The sequence below is a fragment of the Nycticebus coucang genome, chromosome 11 (assembly GCF_027406575.1).
Source record: "Nycticebus coucang isolate mNycCou1 chromosome 11, mNycCou1.pri, whole genome shotgun sequence".
NCBI lineage: Eukaryota > Metazoa > Chordata > Mammalia > Primates > Lorisidae > Nycticebus > Nycticebus coucang.
The window spans coordinates 86,386,129-86,406,916 of record NC_069790.1 but is presented as its reverse complement, the minus strand read 5'-3'; the positions used below and the strand labels follow the sequence as shown (position 1 = coordinate 86,406,916).

The 20,788-nt window shown below is 35.8% G+C and overlaps 1 protein-coding gene across 1 annotated transcript in view; it reads right to left on the bottom strand.

Moving 5' to 3' along the window:
* The window catches only part of FOXP2 (forkhead box P2), a 630,100-nt gene that overhangs the window by 53,522 nt on the left and 555,790 nt on the right, over positions 1–20,788 (bottom strand). Inside the window, exons 7-10 of the mRNA XM_053609341.1 lie at positions 15,686–15,823; positions 14,233–14,460; positions 12,578–12,758; positions 1,772–1,985 (exon numbers count right to left, since the gene is read on the bottom strand). Of these exons, the coding sequence (XP_053465316.1) occupies positions 1,772–1,985; positions 12,578–12,758; positions 14,233–14,460; positions 15,686–15,823 (761 nt within the window). The remainder of the gene's footprint in view (positions 1–1,771; positions 1,986–12,577; positions 12,759–14,232; positions 14,461–15,685; positions 15,824–20,788) is intronic.

The window sequence follows — 20,788 nt, the reverse complement described above, 5'->3', positions numbered from 1 at the left end:
CATGACCTTCCTGTAACATTTTACCTCTAAACAAAAAATATATATTCATGTGTGGTCAAGTGAAAAGAAAACTGCGTTTTTAAGAAAATAATAGGACCATAAGATTTTTAAAGTGCTTTTCTAAAAGACATGGACCTTTAGAATCATTTAAGTTGTTTAATATTTATATGTGAATCATACACATTTCTACCAGCTAAGTTGATTAGAAAATTCTACTTTGGAACAGTACTTGTTAACTACATATTTATATAATGATTGAAGACTTTTGATAAGTGAGTATCATATCAGAGAGATCCCAGAGAAATCGATCTACTTCTGAAATATAATCATCAAATTAATCTCAATTAAAACAACAGTGAGAAACCATTTAAAGGCATGCCATTTCAGAAAAATAAAAGCTAATAAGAAAAAAATTCTATAATACTTAAATGAAGGCTCAAAACATCACCGATTACAGCATCCTATTTTAAACTGTAATGTAATTAAATACGTTTCTTTGAAGAATATTTGTTTATGACAAAGAATTTTTGCACCAAGGCAGAGATTCATATTGTATAATAGAACAGTAAGTCCACTACATTTCCCTATGAAGTTCGAAGTTAAATTTAATATAACCTAAGCCACTCAGTTAAGATATTTTACACTTAGATTTTATCTTTTAAAAACAGATTTTTTTAATGTTGAGCAATATTTTAGTTTTTATACTCTATGCAAATTACTTTAAAGGATTTGATTAGATGGAAATATGTCGCTATAAGTAGAACTAAATGGACAAATAGTACATGGGTGTTCCTTTTACAAAGGCAGTTTATACAATTAAATAAAAGACTAAGTTTTAAAATTATCTAACATAATGATTTAATGGTGGTATCTAAAGTCAAATGATTTTATTTCAGGAATTTTTAGTCAAATTTATTCAGAAAATTACCAAAGTCAGTTTATCTTTATGAACGTACAAATTTCATCATGCCACAATAACAAAGGCAAACCAGATTTTCTATCTTCTGGTTTATTATACTTTGTTTTATATATTTATGTATACCTATTCTCTGATTTCTAAGCATGTGTTTGAAACATATACTAAAGGTTACATCTTTAATCATTTGAAATTATAGAACTGGTTTTTAACTTGAAAAATGGTAAATATTCTCAGAGCAATCAGGTTAATCATAACATTTTAGTCTTAAAAATATATTGACACCACCATTCTTTATGTACTTATGAACAAATAAATATATTCAGGCAAACTCCCCAACTATATCTATCAAACTGGTAGTATTTGAACTGCTTTTTATTTCATTTCATTTCATTTATTTTTTGAGACAGAGTCTCGTCTCACTATGTCACCCTCAGTAGAGTGCTGTAGTGTCACAGCTCACAGCAACCTCAAACTCCTGGGCTCAAGCAATTCTCTTGCCACAGCCTCCCAAATAGCTATAGGCATCTGCTGCAAAGGCTGGCTATTTTTTCTATTTTTAGTAAGGATGGGGTCTTGCTCTGGCTCTGGCTCAGGATGGGCTTAAAGTCCTGAGCTCAGGCAATCTAGTTACCTCAGCCTCCTAGAGTGCTAGGATTACAGGCCTGGGTAACCACGCCCTACCCTGACTTGCATTTTTAATAAAAGAGAATATAAAGAACAGTTTAAAGATTGCTTTTAATCTGATGTTCTACATGTTTTGCCCTTGTTCAGTACAAATGGTTTTCAGTTCTATCAATGGTAAGAATAAAACCTGGTAATAGACAAATACAGAGCAAAGCTCATAAGACATACCTGTCTCGCCGTGCATTTAAAACTGAAGACTGTCCATTCACTATGGAATGATGAGTGATTGGTGGTGATGCTTTGGAAGTGGTGGAGGAGGTAGTCGAGGAGGAATTGTTAGTAGTGAGGTCCAGCCCTCCATGTTTAATGCCATTGTCTTCCATACTGTGAACTCCAGTCACTTCTTTCCATAACTGCTGAATCTCAGCAGGACTTAAGCCAGCTACAAAAAAAGGAAAGAAAGCCCCACTAAAATAACAAGGTCAAATTCATATGACGAGTTTAGAGTTATTAATGAATTAATACTGACAACAAAAGTGGTATTACTAGAAATAATTGACATACACTTTTATGCCATCATTATAGCTTTTATATTGAATAATCAACAGTACTGAAAGTAATAGTACTGGAAATACTATCAAGGATTAATAGGAAAAACCTGAAAGTTCTATTTAAAATCAAGTGACTCTATTTTTAAGATTGTTTTTTTCTCACTGTTAGGATTAAGCTTTTTAATCTGTGATGAACTAAAAAAGATATGGATATTAAAAATTATACATTAAAATAAATAAAAAGAAACAATATAAGGAGAGAAAACAAGAATGTCAAGGAAAAATAGTAAACACAACTTAAAAGAAATAGAAATTTGACCATTATCTGTTTATTTTGATCCTTTCTCAGAGAGGCAAACTAAATAATTGAATTTAATTGGAGGATGTGGAATAAAATGATGTGCTTACCTACATGGATCAGTTAAGGAGATAATATCCAGAACTCTCATTTATGACTCATAGAATCAATCGACTATTTATTTTAAACAATTCCCTGATTCAAATTATGCAAAGTCATTTGATTTACACAACAATTAAAAAGTTCAGCATAATACTTTAGTTTTTAGCTATAATTTTAAAATAACACATTGAGAGATGATTGCTTATAATATTTGACTTACCCAATGGTACTTATAGGGGTCAATTACTCTGTATAGTCTTTACATCCTTTATGGTCTTTAATCCCCACTACCAACTAATAAAGTTGGTATTTTCGGTTTGACCAATTTATAGGTAAGGAAACAAAGGGAGGGAGAGGTTCAAAAAATGCGTTTAAGGTCACAAAGCTTATACCTCGAAAAGTTGTCATGTAAATCTAGGCAGTCTGACTTAAGTAACATGTACAAGGGAAAATAAAGCTACAATATAATTGCTGTCATTTGTTGAGCACTTACTACATTCTGGCGCTTTACTAATCATTTAGCAGTCATACTCTTGGTTAACCTCACTTGAAGTTAGAAATGATTTCCACTTTACAAAAGAGATTTATTTAAACTTGGTTAACCTCACTTGAGGTTAGGAAATCATAATCTCTTACAAAGAGTCTCAGAAAGATTATATACGTTGCCCCATATCACTCTATTTATAACTAGTGGATAGAATTCTAACCAAATGTCCCACAGCTCCAAAATCTTTTGTTCTCTATTACCCTGCACATTTACTACATTTAATAGGAAGACACAAGTGCGACTCAAACTAGCCTCCCTCCCAACACACATCTACATCAGATGCTAACATGACACTGGTCAGTCACGAGATGTGTGGGATAGGCAGAGGGGTAAGGGGCAGGGTAACAAAATAGGGTGATGAGGAGTGTGAAGACTCTCACCCCCAGCCCTACAAGTGAAAAAAATCACTGGTCTGCACAGAGTGGTAAGTAGCCAGTAGCATCAGAAGAATTCTCACTGTTTCAGACATATTTCTAGTCAAATTATTCATCACAGTGGTAACCTTAAATTGCCGTGCCTATCACAATTTCATACAGGTTGTTTTACTGAAAGCCATCATTTCAGTGATTCTGGCTCCTCAAGATTTTAAGACACAGCCTAAAACTAAAGAAAAGACAGGATAATTCAGGGTTCCATGTGACTAAAAGCTATTTTTTTCTATAAAAAAAGAGAGTGACGTATTTTCTCTGTTACAGAGGAAATAATGTTTACATACAGGTCATTAATTATTGTTTTACTTATAGCTTTGACCTGGAATTCAGAAATTTTTCTGACTATAAGTGTTCGATTACTTGTGTGTATGCGTCAGATGTCCTAAGAGCTCAATTCCATCAGCAAATCCTTTTACCTGGTAGCACCATCTTATTTTCTGCATTAGAAGTCTCCGCATCTCACCTGTTACCTCTCTGCTCTATTTTGCCTGGTCTTGCCTTCACCACACCTAAAGCTGATTTCCCGCAATATCCTGGCCATAGATACATGAATTTACTCTTCATATGCAGCCAAATTTTCTCTCTTTAAATGTAAATTTGGCCCTGTCACTTTCAAGGCAAAGCCTCCAAAGGTCTTTGAGAATATTTAGAAGTAAACAAAACAAGCAAAAACAACAAACACACACAGCCTATTCTTACTATGGACTCCGAGTCCCTTTAACCTCACCTACTGCTCTCCTCACATGCCATCCTGTTATATATACTCTTAGCCTCTGCTGCTCCTTGAAGGCAACATTTGCTCCCTTTTCCAGCCTTCGCTGTGGTTTGTTCCCACATTCGAGGCTTCTCTTGTTCCAAGTCTTCCCATGGCTTCCATAGTTTTCTCCTTCCCCCCACTTAGATGGTTCAAAGGTCACCTTCCCTGAGAAGTCTTTGACCTCATTATCAACCATGGCCTCTGCCTACCCTGGTTTCTAGCATTCTTTAACTCCTCACCCTACTTTGTTTTACTTTAGAGCACTGATCAGTTTCTGAACCACTTTATCTATCTAAAATATTTCTTGTTATCACCAGCCTACCTCCACTATCACTTAAGTTTTGTAACAGTAAGGATTTCTTATTTTACTGGTATATCTCCAGTGCCTCGAACAGTGCCTAGTATGTGCCCAATAAATATTTGTTAATTTCATTGATTATAACAGTCTTTACAGAACTCAAAGACAAGTTTGTTCCCACATGGAAGTTTTATGAATCTTAAACAGCATGCCCTTGAGCACTGCCACCATATAAGACCAAGGTCTGAAGAATTATAAGTGGTGCTACCTGCTTCTCACATATTTTCAATGGCTATAACATTTTAGGTCTCATCTAAAGGCTCAGATGTTTTTAGACACTATACCAGTTAATAGCATTATTAATAACTTAATTTTGGGATTTTATTAATTTAGTTGATGAGTATTCACTTAACCTTCCAAAAGTAGATATGCATAATCCTATTCACTTGTATTGGAAGTTAGTGATAACAAATGCACTAACCACTTAGTCGTACGCCCTTAATAAAGATCTAATAAATAAGTAACCCATTCAAATAATACAAATAATGTTTCTTAATTAAAAGCAGGAACGACTGGTTTTAAAATATTATAGACCCGGGGGAGAGACTGAAAGAGGTCAAAAAGAGATTTCTCTTAGCAGCTAGGGTTCTCATAAGTAGCTGCAGAATCACCTGGGGATATTTTAAAACCTCTACCATCCTGACCAGAGCCCTGACCAATAAAACCACAATTCTGGAGGTAGGACCCAGGCACATGCAGTTTGTGAAACTCTGCAGGTGATCCCAATGTACAGATAATTTTGGGGGGAAATTTAAAAAATAAAAACTATTGTTCATGGGTGATGGTTAGCTCTCCTCTATAGATACAAAACTATTTATAAATATGAAACAACTAGCCAATCAATTTGGTACAACTTTAAAAGTTTTATGAGTTTTGAAGGCTTAATGGTTTTCAAAAAATAATTTTGGTTACTTTTCAGGCGGTAATATAACAAGTTCAGTTTTTCCTAAACAATGTTCTACGGAAGAGTAGCCTTCTACTGCTGTTGTCTCTGTCTTGGAGATTCATTATTCATGTAAAAAACAGTTTTCAGATGTTGGTCTAGTAACCAAACTTGAACCATTTTTTTAAACTCAGCACTTTTCTTTTTTTTTTTTTTTTTTGTAGAGACAGAGTCTCACTTTATCACACTCGGTAGAGTGCCGTGGCATCACACAGCTCACAGCAACCTCTAACTCTTGGGCTTACGCGATTCTCCTGCCTCAGCCTCCTGAGCAGCTGGGACTACAGGCGCCCGCCACAACGCCCGGCTATTTTTTTGTTGCAGTTTGGCCGGGGCTGGGCTTGAACCCACCACCCTCGGCATATGGGGCCGGTGCCTTACTCACTGAGCCACAGGCGCCACCCTAAACTCAGCACTTTTCAATTACATTTGGGGATGAAAATCTCAACAAACACGTCTTACTATTACACAAATTTATGTAAGTTTTAAATGCCAGTTATGGGCTTAGAATTCGCTAACATAATCCCCCTTTAAATTATACTTTCTGTCTGATATTTCCATGTAACCTTACCAGGTTTCCCAAACCTCTCGTGCTCAAAATGAAGCTTCTGCTTATAAAGCTCCCTCACCCAGCCCAACGCATTCCTCTTGTAGTTTTCTTAATCTGTTTTATTTAATCGATGCTTATGTGGTGGTTCCGATATGCTCTGCACAGTTCTAAGAACTTCACACATAACAACTAATCTAATAACCACAAACCATTATTATTACTATTGCTTCGAGAAGCTACCTGACTTGCTCCCGAGCTACCCCTTGTGGAGCTCCCTCGGGATTTCAGGTGCTTGGCCACACACATATTTACTTCTCAGGACTCCTTCAGCACCACCTTTGTCTAAAAGTTCAACTCCTGCCATTTCCTATTATTGCTTTATTTTTTCCAATCCTTACCTTTATTTTTCTCCTTAGCATTCACCATTAAATATTTTACTGAACTTATTATCTGCCTTCTATATTAAAACGGATGTTGTAGAATAGTAGGGATTTTTGCTGTTTTCTTTACTGCAATATCCCTAGTGCCTATGAAGAGAGCCTGCAGTCACTGCAAACTCCAAGAATATTCCTTCACAGAGTTTTAAAATATGGCCACAACACTAGTGTTCTGGCAAATGCACTCCGGAAATCAGCAAATTCGACCATTACAGATTAATCAACCTTTACCTTACATGCAGATTCTTTAGTTTCTCCTAATAACTTATTCAAAGATACATACATTCTGAGTGCCAAAAGTTTTGTAATTATGTAATTTTTAGATTCCATGACTAAAAAAGACTGAGAAGCCCTATTTCCCTTTTGGATGATGACTTGGGCTTGTGCTTATTCACAGCTAGTAAATAAGCGTTAAAAAGTTTGTTTTCGTAGGAGTTGAGCAAAAGGATGAATACTTAATCAACTTGCTTATATGTTTACTGCCACAGATAAAGTAATTTGGTAACAATTCTTAAATCCTGCATTCAGAGTTTGTAAGAATAACTACAAGGTACCAAACACTGTACTAAGAATTAATTAAAATTTGATAATATGGGTGCAGACTATACATTCTTAGGGCATTCAAGGTTTAGAAATTTCAGGGGTTTTACTTATTCGTAAAAACCACAGTAAGAGTTTTTTTGTATTGTATTCTTTCAATTCTTTCACTTTCTGTTTTCTATGTCCAATATTTGATTTTTTAATGTTTACCATGAATTTTAAATTACCTTCTTTCATGGTACTCTTCTATAGTTACTTATAATTAAATGTAATAAAGGAGAATTTTGGCAGAAGTATTTGTATCACATATATTTTGTTAAACCAAATTGATGTTGAATATTTTAATTTGAATTCCTGAGACATTGCCATGTGCTTTTTCACTTTTCATCCTTTTAAAAAACTAGTATAGATACATGGCCAGAATAATTGAACCACTAGATAAGAAGATGCATGGCAAAAGTAACTTTCTCTACCAAACGTGACCTCTGGGTCCCGGGTCTCTTCTCCAGAAGAGAGGTCCAGTTTCTAGAGAACTGTGTATTCACTTATAATTTGCCAGACCTAAGATATTATTGATTTGTATTTCACTAGAGGTCTACTAGCACCTACAGATACAGTGCCTATATTTAAAACGGGCACCTTTCATTTTGTCTAATGGCCAACCAACCTTTAGACAGAACAAAAGGTGCGTCAAATACACATTTTTTCCAAATACCAAAATTACAGAGAGTACGAATAGGTAGTTGATTGCTATTGAGACCAAAGATAAATACCTCCACCAAAAAAAGGACTTTAGTGATACAGGAATGTAGCTGATATTTAAAAAAACAAACAAACAAAAAACAAAACAAAAACACTATGACTTTACTACAGTATTTTTTATAGGCTAAACTTTTGAAGTTTAATATTCTACTACAAAAACAATAACTTTTTTTTGTTTTCCTCAGGGTATTTTGTTTTCCTCAGGGTATTTTAATGTGGCGAAGTTGACATTTTGTTTTTGAATGGTCTTCTCAAGATATAAAGAAGTGCCAAATATAACTTTTTAAAAAGACTTATGAACAATCTATGCAATTAAATCCATTTTACAGTTATACTACTACTGTATACTTCACAAAAATTACAACAATTAGAATTATGATATAATTTAACCTCAATCTTTCTATTGTATTTACCTATTATAAAAACTAACTCAACACACTCATTTTTTCTCCTGTATTTAATCATTTACAGTCTAGTTTTATATATAAAATTAACAGCATCCACAGGCAGCTTTGCCAAGCTTTCTCCTGCAATAATAAATGTTCATTTAAACTTCAAGTTACTGATAGAGATTTAGCCAATAAAGACCCCAAAGAGTTTTCTTCTCTATGTTACAAATCAAAAATGTTCTGGTATTCAGTGGTGCCTGTACCACAGCAGGCGGGGTGCCAGCCACATACACCGAGGCTGGCGCGTTCTAATCTGGCCTGCCAGCTAAAGTAACAATGACAACTGCAACAGAGACATAGCTGGGCACTGTGGCCGGCGACTGTAGTCCCAGGTAGTTGGAAGGCTGAGGCAAGAATCACTTAAGCCCAAGAGTCTGAGGTTGCTGTGAGTTGTGACGCCACGGCACTCTACCCAGGGCAACATAGTGAGATTCTGTCTCAAAAAAAAAAAAAAAATTTTCTGGTATTCAAAAGGGGATCCTATGATGGCAATAATAATTCTGCATGACATGCATTGTTCATATCATGGGAGCCATGACTATGATTACATACAATAGTAATCCACGTAAGCATTTCATTTTATTTACAGTTCAATAGTTCTCTGATTCTGAGCTCATCCATTCTAGGGAGTACTTCCTGGAATCTAGCATCCCTTACTTGGTCTTTTGGACTGATTAAAAAAAAGAACAAAAAACTTACATTTTAAATAACTTTTAAATTCAAAAATATGTAAAGATTTGGAGTGAAATAAAATTATCACCACACACATTTCAGTCCACATAGCCATAGTGAATCTGTGAACACACAGTATTCTGTATTGGGAGACCCAACTTTTATCTGATGTCAGAAACCTATCAAAGTTTGAAGTGCATGTACTGTTTCTGACTTCCTATCACTGCAGAGACAACGATACTAGGTCATTAAAATGTGTCACTAAATTTAATTATTAGTTGATATACAATCCATACTATCCACATATTAATGTTGTAAATTATCAGAAGTAGAATTTAAATCCACCCCCTTTTTAACCTCTGTGTACACGTGGTGTCACTCGACAAACAAACTATACTCGTACTAGACAGAGCAACTTAATTGCTTACTTTCCATTAAATTTACAGTAATATTAATGACTTTAAATACTGTTTTAAATAATTTATGTTAAGATGATAAAATTTATTATGTAACTTTAGGAAAAAATTATAAATGTGCAACATTACAAAAATTATTGAAATTTTGTTACTTTTCTTTTTTTGGAGATGAGGGTCTCACTGAGTTATTTCTGATGTATATGTACTTTCGTACGTAGTTTAAGTAATCTGTAATCTAAAAGTAACCTGAAGAACTTGTGTTAAATCACGGGAATAAATAAAATATCAGCTCTTTTTGGAGACAAGTTCTCACCTTTTTGTCTAGGCTAGAATGCAGTGATAAAACCATAGCTCACTGCAACCTCCAATACCTGGGCTCGAGCTATCCTCCTGCCTCTGCCTCCTAAATAACTGGGACTAATGGGATGTGCCACCATGCACAGCTAATTAATTAATTTATTTATGTATTTATTTATTTATTTTAGAGATGAGGTCTGACAATATTGCCCAGATGGCCTTAAACATTTGATCTCAAGCAATCCTACTATCTTATTACCCCGAAGTGCTAGGATTACAGGCGTGAGCTACCACACCCAGCCTAAATATGGCATATTTTTAAATACACAATAAGACCACCTTCCATGGTTGCACATTAATCTCATTTGGTTTCATTTGGCTTTTTTTTAATGGCCAACCAAACAACCCGCACTGGTGCAAAGAGAGCTGAAACCTGATAATAAAAATATTCAAATTACTTTTTTCTGAAATAACCAGTGTTAAGGAGGAAACGGTTCAAGGCTCACTTTATCCAATGATTGCTTTTTTACTTATGCTCACTCTAATTGGGGTTTCCAGAATAGTACAGTAACATTATGTTCCTCTGGTGTATCTGACACACTCTGTGTTTGACTGATGAGTCTCCACAATAATACTTTTCACATTTAATCATATAAATGGTGAAAAATACAATGATGACTCCAGTTGGTGTAGTTTACATGACACCAACCAAAACCTTCATCTGCCAGGCGCAGTGGCTCACACCTGTAATCCTAGCACTCTGGGAGGCTGAGGCGGGTGGATTGCTTGAGCTCATGAGTTTGAGACCAGCCTAAGCAAAAGCAAGAGCCCATCTCTACTAAAAATAGAAAAATTTAGGCAAGGGGATCACTTGTGCCCGAGTTTAAGGTTGCTGTGAGCTATGACGCCACGGCACTCTACCCAGGGCAATAGCTTAAGACTCTGACTCAAAAAAAAAAAAAAAAAAAAAAATCGCAAAAAAACACAAAACAAAACTTTCATCAGTGACCCAACTACATTTTGAGCCCTGACTTTTCACTTTTTTTTTTGTAGAGACGGAGTCTCAATTTATCTCCCTTGGTAGAGTACTGTGGCGTCACAGCTCACAGCAACCCGTTGGTATATGGGACCAACGCTCTACTCACTGAGCCACAGGAACCACCCGGATTTTCACTTTTATTAATGGAAGCAAGCTTAAGTGATTTCATCTTTTTTTTTTTTTTTAAATAGAAATTTTCTGCTCAAACCCAGATGTTTTCAGATTTATATTCTTTTCCTATACATTTATCTCTCATGTAGCTTATGGAGGTTAAAAATAGAAGGGGTAAATGATACTTATGTGAAAAGAGAGCCCAGCATCAAAATTATTAGAAGGTTATATAATAAACCTTATTTTTTTCGGGAGATATTTTTTGCTTGTTTTAGAAGAATGTACTTTAACAAATATATTTTAAATCAGATGCATAGTATTTATGTGAACAAATATTAAACATTCTTGAAATGTCTGAATGGCTTTACTAAAATAAGATTACACTAGATCACGGTTTTATATTGAGCAGATTTTCACATAAGTAGATCTAAATTCAGATTTTATGTAAATTTTACTTACAGAAATGAATAGAATAATTATTGCTTCTGTTTTAGCATAGTTTCCGTCAAATAAATCGATGTTACATTGACTTAATTTATAAACTCTTATCTTATTTAACTTTGACTTCTTTGTTTTCAAATTGTATTTATTTTTCCAGAGGATAGTAACTTGTGAACAGAACATTCACTGCTGTCATTACACTATGCTTTATCCCAATTCTCTTCAGAAAAGGGCATTTACTGCCTTTTCTTTTGCTTTTTAAACTTTATCTTTTTTTACTTACTAGGGGTGAATTAGAAGGTTTGAAGTCGAGTGAAAAAGAAAATCTGGGAAACATAAGCCAAGGAAAGAGTGAATTGATAAATAAAAAGAGAAAATATTATCACAATATTCCTGATTTTTTTCAATGTGTTCTCTGGAGTCATCAAAATGCACCACAAATACTACTCCTGTGTGATCCCCTCTGTGACAAACATAATTAACTTGAATTAAAGTTCATTTGGATCAATGTTGGTTCCAATAACATCCCAAGGCAAACTGGAATATCCTTTTATGAAGTTTAATGATATATAACTTTTACCTGAATTGAGAATTTTAGCACATAGGGACTTTTATTTACCATTCTTTTTCGTCCTTTCTTTCTTTTTTTAACTTAGAACTCTTTCCATTTCCTAAAAGTTGAGAGATGATAAAATTGTATTATCAGAGTCTATCCAAAGTTTTCTTACAGAAAACCAAATAAGAATACCCTTGACAGCTCTCAAAAACAGTACAGAAATAGGCAATATTGTTTTAAAGCAAAGAGAATCGATATGGTCCCAGGAAACAACATATAGTTCCATGAAGCATAGCTTGGAATGTGCTCTATGGAAACACACAAGCCTCTTTTCTATGTGGAGATTTCAACTTGAAGATGAGAAACGTTTATCTTTTTCTTAATTGTCCACCAGAACGCCTATCAGTTCACTTATGTTAAATGGAGTGCTGTCAGCCTTCCTAGTAATCCAATTCCCTGCAGATCCCCCTGTATATTCAATAGTGCTTGAATGGTGTTGCCCTGATGAATTATTTTCTGCCCATAATACTAATAAAAACACATTTAATATCTAACAAAACACTTGAAAGCAGTTTTACTGCACACTTGAAAGCAGTATGTAGTAAAATTTCTGAGCCTCAAAAAAATGGGTCGTGCAACCATGTTAACAACCATGTTTTAATAATAAACTTGAAGGTCATAAAAACAAAAATCTCCCAAGGTATGAGGTAGGTAGGCCATGAAATGGTGGAAAGTGCAAGATTTGAAATGAAGTGTGAGCAAGATTTTGTTGTGTACCTTGAGGCAGTGATTGGACAGGAAGTGCCGCCTGGCCAGGTGGAATGGAGATGAGCCCCTGACGCTGAAGGCTGAGCAGATGCTGCTGCTGCTGGAGTTGCTGCATCTGGAGAAGCTGCTGCTGGAAGACAAGCTGCTGGGCTGCCAACTGCTGCTGCTGCTGTTGCTGCTGCTGCTGCTGCTGCTGGTGTCAGAAAACCCAGTCCAGTAAACAGCAGAGAACACGTCTGCACAGGCGCGCACACTGCTTTCCTTGCCTGGGTGACTTTTTGGTCATCCCATGGTCCAAGTTCAGGGGCAGAATGGGAGCAAGTTCTAGATTTACTCTTCCTTGTCTTTCAAATATGAAACAGCAGCAGAGAACCAAGGAACTGGCATGAAAAGAGTATGGAACCAGTCTCGGGACAGTATGTAACAAAAGGCTCCCTTTCTTTTTTAAATCAGCTAATTGGATATGGTAATACATTTACCTCAGTCTAAAGAACACAACCTCATGGAAAACAGTCAGAGAAACAGTCCACTTTCCTAACACTCTCTCTCTTTCTGTTTTTTCCAACTGAATAAGTCTGATCTGCAGAGGTCCATGAACATGGTCTCTAGTGATCCATTAGTAAACCGGGACGGAGCCTTCACAGGACGGGCCTGTTCGCTCTCTGCCTGCCTCTTCTCTTGTTGGAATATATTAAAGGCAGAATTATGTTCAAGGCGAAAAAATGCCCTTATTATAAGAAAAAGTCTAACTTCCCATTCTGGGAGGCATTACAAGACACACCCGAGTTCTCTGGGCTCGGGAGGGTAGGAGATGGCAGTCACACTTCAGAGAGAGACACGCAGCCATGGAAGACCTTTCCTTTGCAGTTTGGGGAAAACAGAAACTTCTGATGCGCTCACTGGAAAACAGACTGCATAATGGAGCAAGTCATGTGGATTGCCCAAAGCCTCCGGAGAAATAAGGGAGCAATTTCTATTCTGTAGTTGATGGCTGTCTGAAATTCTATTCACAAATCCAAACAGAAACAAAGCCTCAGGAGGTCAAAACTGTTTCCTGTACGTTTGCATAATGGGCAGCTTGAAGACAACGGCTCTGATACCTGCTGATCAATTTAACTACTTCAACATGTTTTGTGTGTATTATGTTTATATTTGATGCAGTTTGCTGACAAGTGCAAGCGAGGCCTGAGAAGCTGGCCTGTCAGCTTGATTTATGAGCATATCAAACTGTAACTTTTTACTCGCCACTCCAAACCTACAGTAGCAGTTCATTAATCAGGGGCCTGTGCCTTTGAAATCTGTGTTCAACCTGTTTCCCCCACCCTCAACAATAGGTTGAATTTGCATGCGTGTTCTCTGAGCGGCACCACTGAGAAAACTAAGGTTCCCTCACCAGCTTAGATGCTCAGGGAATACCAGATCATCAGGACTTTGTCCACCACGCAGCTTGCTCTTTGCACACCGTGATTCATTAGTGAACATTAGACGCCAGCAGCACGGGATTGTAACTCTCAAGTCCCAGGCTGCAGAAAAGGACAGCCTGAGAGTTCTACTGTCACTGTTATTAAGCTCAGTAAAAACATCTAATATTGCATCTCTGACAGCAGGCACCTTGTTAGAGGGACTTCTAAGACTATCCCTGTCTCTCCAAGCCCCTTCTCAACCTCCGACTGTTGCGTATCAACGAGACCAGGTCCTACCTCCTTGGCTTGCTTTCCAGGATGCTGCTGCTGCTGCTGCTGCTGCTGCTGCTGCTGTTGCTGCTGCTGCTGCTGTTGCTGCTGCTGCTGCTGCTGTTGCTGCTGTTGCTGCTGCTGCTGCTGTTGCTGCTGCTGCAAAAGCTGAAGATGTAACTGCTCTTGCTGTTTCTTGTAAAACTCTTGTAGTTGTTGCTGAATAAACCATTTTGACTTTAATAAATAAAGGCAAAAGTTTCATGTATTATAAATCTCCTAAACTCTTCTAGACTGGCATATGGCAGAGTGTCCATTAAGATTCACCTCATACAAACAACAACAACAACAAAAATAGGCATTGGATTCAAAAGGACAGTGCTACATACTTTCTGCCCCCCCCATAAGGCAGCACTGAAGTTTTCCAATCCAGAATCCAAAATTTTCCTAAACAAAAAAGGTATAGAAAATATGTATTCTGAAAAGCCAGAGCCAAATTAATACCCTAAATTATCACACCTGGGGCCCTACTGGCATGGAAGAAGGAAAGGTTGTACTCTACCACCCAGAAGAATCAAAATTTAGCTACATCCAATCAGCTTGCTCAAGTCTCACTGGGGAAAATTTAATCCATCTGATGTTCAGAACAAGGTCAGACAAACAAGTGACTGGCCTGTAATCATCGTCATAGAAAACAGCAAAGTAATTAAGTCTATAAAAATTCAGGGGAAGCACATTGCTTTCCATAGGTAGGTTAGCATATGGTACAGGGTGTCCATAAAGTTCATGTGCAATTTAAATGGTACACTATTTTAAATTGCTCATGAACTTTATGGCTACCCTGTGTAAACTTTATATACACACAAGGCTCTAATAATGTACATATCAGGAACACTAGTGTTGGTTATTTAAAAAAGATAAACTTCATAAAGTTATGTCTTAGCTGCTTAACTTTATTCTAAAATAAATTCTACTCTTTCTAAATGATGAGGGTATTCTGAAAAAGAAAATTTGGGAAGCTACTTCCTCCATTGTACCAAAGTGGTCAGTTCATATATCATACGTACATGAACCAAGAAGAGTGCTAAAGTGTTGGAGTTTTAAAAGAAACAATTACCTGATTAGTATTTTTACATTTTTTGTTGGCAGATCTACAAATCAAATGTACCTGAACATTTGAATCTTCAAATCTTGATTAATTCTGTTTTACAAATTATGCCTTTCTCTGCTCTTATTCTAGACTTGAATGAATTTTTAAAACCCACATAGGAATCCAAAGTTTCTTATGAGTTCTGCAATTGAAAGGTTCCATTTATGCTCTAGACTGGTGACAGGTTCTCCCTTGAAAAGGAGACTGAATTTTCCTATCTGCCCATTATGGTATTGAGATGAGCGCACACCTTCCGAGCCATGTTGGAACACCAAAGAAGGTGACCCACATTACCTGCTGCAGCATGACTGCCTGCTGCTGCTGGAGAAGGGCTTGGAGCTGCTGAGGAGACAGGACTTGCTGCTGAAGGATTTGCTGCATCTGCTGAGGGGTGATCACCTGGGGAGTCATCATGGCCACTGACACAGGCACCTTGCACAGAGAGAAAGAGAGAGAAGGAACAAGGTCATCGCCAAGCGTCAGTTAACCGACTTCACAACGACGTGTCATCTTTTATACATTCTTTAGTATTGATGGTTCAACGTTTTTATATAACATTTCAATATTACATATTATTTAACTATCTGGCAATATAACAGGAGCACAAAACTTAAACACTAGCTTTACAGAGACACCGGATTTCATCCAGCTCCAACTTTATGTCCCACACCTCTTATGCATATGTGACACTAGGACCTTTGATTTTTAGCTAGTGTAGTTAAAAATAAGCAGTTACATGGCAGTATTCTCTATACTTCATAATTAAAATCTCATCAGTGTCACAGTGCTATAAAGTAAAAGGCTTTTCAAATGGCTTAAAGTTAAGACTAAATAATAAAACAACTGGAAATACTATTCATAAGTTATCTAAGCTAGTAAAAAGCATGTGTAGACTATATTTACCTAAAAAACGCAAACATCGTCTTCGAAATTTTATATATAAATAAACAGTAGTACTAGAAAACACATGAACCTCCACATGAACACATGTGTTTTCACATATCACTACAAGAGAATATACATTAACTCATACAGGAGATTTAAATATACATATATGTGTGTGTATATATATGTATATCTCCAGAAAATAGCTCTATAGATAAATCCTCTGAAAGAAAGAATCATAAGTCTAGTATTCTGGCTTCTCCTTTAAACATTTTCTTATTTCAAGCAACTAAACTTCCATAAGTCCAGGAATCTACAGGTTACTCAGAGATCATTCATTAAACAGAAAAGATTAAAAGTATTTTGCCTAAATTTCCTTTTACCACTTCCTTTTTCTTCAAAATTCTGAGAATGAGAGTGGCAAAATAAATAAATAAATAAAAGAAAATTGAAGACAGAGAGAAAGATACAGAGGAGAATGAGGAAAAGAAGGAAAACACAGAGGAAGGAAAAGTTAAGTAAAAAACCCTAGAAAAATAGAGAAGGAATGTGAAGAAACACAAAGAAGGTGGGCAGGAGAGGTAGCCAAGAAAACCTGTGCAGAAGCCTGAGTGAGTTCCACGCTCAGATCAGAGCCATTCACACCGAGGCACTGCTTGTACTAACCAGCATGTAATCAAACCTCTTGTCAACTTGCCAAGTTTGCAACCTTTGAAATAGCAATCATTTTCTTTCCTAGAAAATACAATTCACTTTTACTGTAAATAAAAGCAAGTATTTATATAAATACTGCTTTAGAACAATTTTATGGGAAAATCTGTCTTTGAAAACAGAAAAAGATTAATAGACATGGTTCATAATTTATTTTAATAGTCATTTTTTAATGCATTTCAAACCTTTCCAGTCTGGCACTCTATGTTATAAAGGAAGGAGAAATTAATAATGAAAAAGAGGTTAGAAGGAAAAAAAAGAAAGAAATCCAAGGTGACTAATACCTCTTTCTCAAAAAAGAAACAATTTCATATTTAATATTGAAAAATAGCTATAGCTTTTCTTTTCCCCATGTTCACATCTTCAGATTAATTAGATAAAATTTTGTAATATGAAAAAGAAACCTTATGACAGAAAGGAATTGAATGATTTTCAAAAATATTTTTGGATTTTTTTTAGAACATACTGGCCTACCTGTAGATTGCTGTATTTGAATTTGTCATTAAAAAAAGCATTCTGAAATGTGTACAGTATAATCAATTGACCCAAAGGATTGCCCAATTGTTTGGTTGTTTAAAAAAATTGATTGTCAGTTTACTTAATTGCTTATTCTTTAATAAACAAATAGAATGGCTAGACAGAGTTTACAAAAAAATTTACCTTTCTACTGAAATGCCTTCTCTTCCAACAATCATTTAACTCATACTATCTCTAAACAACAAGGAATCAAACTGAAATAAAGAGATTTACAAAAAGACAGACATGTTAAACTTTCAAAAGGCTGTCAATACAAACAGATAGATAAATAGTTATAAAGACGACATAGAGTTGATAGATATCTATTACAAGTATGTATATAGGTAAGTACATAGAAATATACACCTTCTATAAATGTGGTCATGAGGTAAGAAGCTTGCACACTTTTCTCACCAGTAGCCCTTTATTACTTTCCAGCATATACAGTGTTTTCACTTAATTATCTCTTCATTATCTATAAGTAAAAATACTTTCATATACTGTGTGTCTGAAAAGTATCCAGCTGTATATGTCTCTATTTTTCCATGGTATCTGGCTGGACAATTTATGGACAGTCCCTTGCATGCTGGTAACAAATAAACTTTATAAGAAAAGTTCTATGAGGAAGTATGCCATAGTCTGCTGCCAAGTTAGTTATATTTCAGCCTATCTATATGACTCCATAGTTCGCTGTTATTGTGACGAATTTTGGGTATGATCAAACTGAAGCAATTTTTTTTTTTTAACCTTCCATTCCTAAGAATTCATTAGTTATTTAACTCTACAGGCTAGATGAACATTTTTACTTCGGAAGGGGTTTGAATGCCTTACAATTAATAGCTTGACATGAATACAACCATCACATCATTGTCATCTTAAAATCACATCTACTGAATACTCATATGTATGTGATGTTTTACAAATTTTAGGCAGTTCTGGTCTACCCTCCAGGAAACTGCCATCTAAAACTGACAATATGCAAACATAAAAATATGTAGAAAGACAAGCCAACTACCACACAACTAATTGAATACCCTACTTCCATAAGATATGTGAAAAAATACAAATTAAAATTAATTCTGGGCGGTGCCTGTGGCTCAAGGAGTAGGGCGCTGGTCCCATATGCCGGAGGTGGCGGGTTCAAACCCAGCCCTGGCCAAAAAATCACAAAAAAAAAAAAAAGAAAAAATTAAAAAAAAAAATTAATTAATTCTACAGGTAGAAAAGCACAAGTGTACTTTTGAAGAATTTTTAACATGACAAATTAGTCAATATTATCATTTCTAAATCCATGGATATGAGCTCATCCAGATTAAAACATTTGAGGCTACCAAAATGTTATTTTATTTTAATAACCAACTTGCTTTTTCTACAACAAATAACAATGACATGTTATATACAGACTCCTTCACTTGTCTTGTTTAGAAATTTATAATTTGATTTTTTTTATTTTTATTTATTTATTTTTTAAGACAAAGTCTCACCATGTCACTCTCAGTAGAGCACTGTGGCGTCACAGCTCACAGCAACTTCAAACTCTTGGGCTTAAGCGATTCTCTTGCCTCAGTCTCCCAAGTATCTGGGACTACAGGCACCTGCCACAACCCCCCGCTATTTTTTTTTTGTTGTTGTTGTTGCAGTCATTATTGTTGTTTAGTAGGCTCAGACTGGGTTTGAACCTGCCAGGCCTGTGTATGTGGCTGGCTCCGTAACCACTGTGCAACAGGCACCAAGCCAGAACTTCTTTATTTTTAAGAGACTCACTTTAAGTGACACATCTTCTTCATTACCCCTTCATCACTTTTGTTACTGTCCCACTGCTTTCTTTGCTACTATAATCTACTCCAGAAATGCACTGATAAAAATGAATAAAGATTAACTGTACACATATGCAAATTTAAAGATTATATTACTTATCAACATAGAAACAGACAAATCAAATCATATTTCTAAAAATCTATGGATAACTTTCTGAAATACACACACCTCAGCAAGTTCAGTGTTAAACTTCAAGGAATATTTTCACTAGATACATAATTTGATCCATGCAAATATTCTCATAAGAGATCACAGTTTAAACATGCCATGTAGAAGGGGAAGGAACATTTATTTCAGATATTTTCTAGTGAAAAGGCAAATAAAAGTATGGTGGTTCTACTACCAAACAAAATTGGAAGGAATGGCTGGTTTTGAAAGTATTTATACAGGGTGTCCGTAAAGTTTACAACTATTTCAAATGGCACACGAACTTCGCGGATGCCCTGTATATCAATTAAAATTTTAAAGGGTAAAAGGAAGGATATGTTGTCCACTTTGGCTGAGAGATTTCTCCTTTTTTCTCTCTTATTATTTATGATACGGACGGATCTAAAATTTTCCCATAGTGATAGACCAAACAAGGATGTCCATTTATCCTTATTTATTTTTTCACTGGATGAAGTAGGCACAAATTCGATGTGCTGCCCTGTGCAACAGAAAGTCCTGGTGATACACAGGGTTACGTATTCTGAAATGAAAGAGCGCAAATTCTGAAACTGTCTGGAAATGAATCAGTGGAGATAACAGAAACATTTAGGATTTTCCTAGGATAGTAAGTGGGTGACTTGATGGATTTTTAAAAACCCTATAAATGTGTTTATATTTAAATTCTAAGTGTACTTCATTTTGAAAGGTTCAAAAAAGTTATTAGGAAACAATGCAAAGGTCATGCTGCTGCTCAGAGGAAGCTAAAGAAGTATTGCAGGAGTCTTGAAAATGGACCACAGTTTTGTTTGATGTAAGCACACTTGCTTTTTACAATCTAGTTCAGCTGGAGCATTTCTGAACATATTGGGTTTGCATATTCATTGTGCCACTTAATTGCATCCCAGTTATGTGTGGGTGATTGGAAAGGTTTTTAGCACAGTGTCATTCCAATTCTTTCTGCACTAAATGTGAACTGGAAAAAAGCAGGCACAACCTATAGATGAGATTTATGGTAAACAAACAAACAAACAAACAACCCCACCCCACCCCACCCCAAAACCCCCATTATTTTCTTGTTAACAGGGTCTGCCAACTACTGGTTTACAAATCCTTTTATTTTCTGCTTAAAATCTGAAGACAAAGGAAGGCCTGACTTCTTTGCTAGGTACTTCGAAGAAGTGTAACTCTTAGAATTAACTACTGGGGTAATAAATGCAAAATTGGTTTTCATGTTACAGAATCTGCTCCCATTTTAATAGACTATTAATAGAAAATTTCTGAAGGTACATTCTTGATGAATTTCTTTTGCTCACCTCTTTC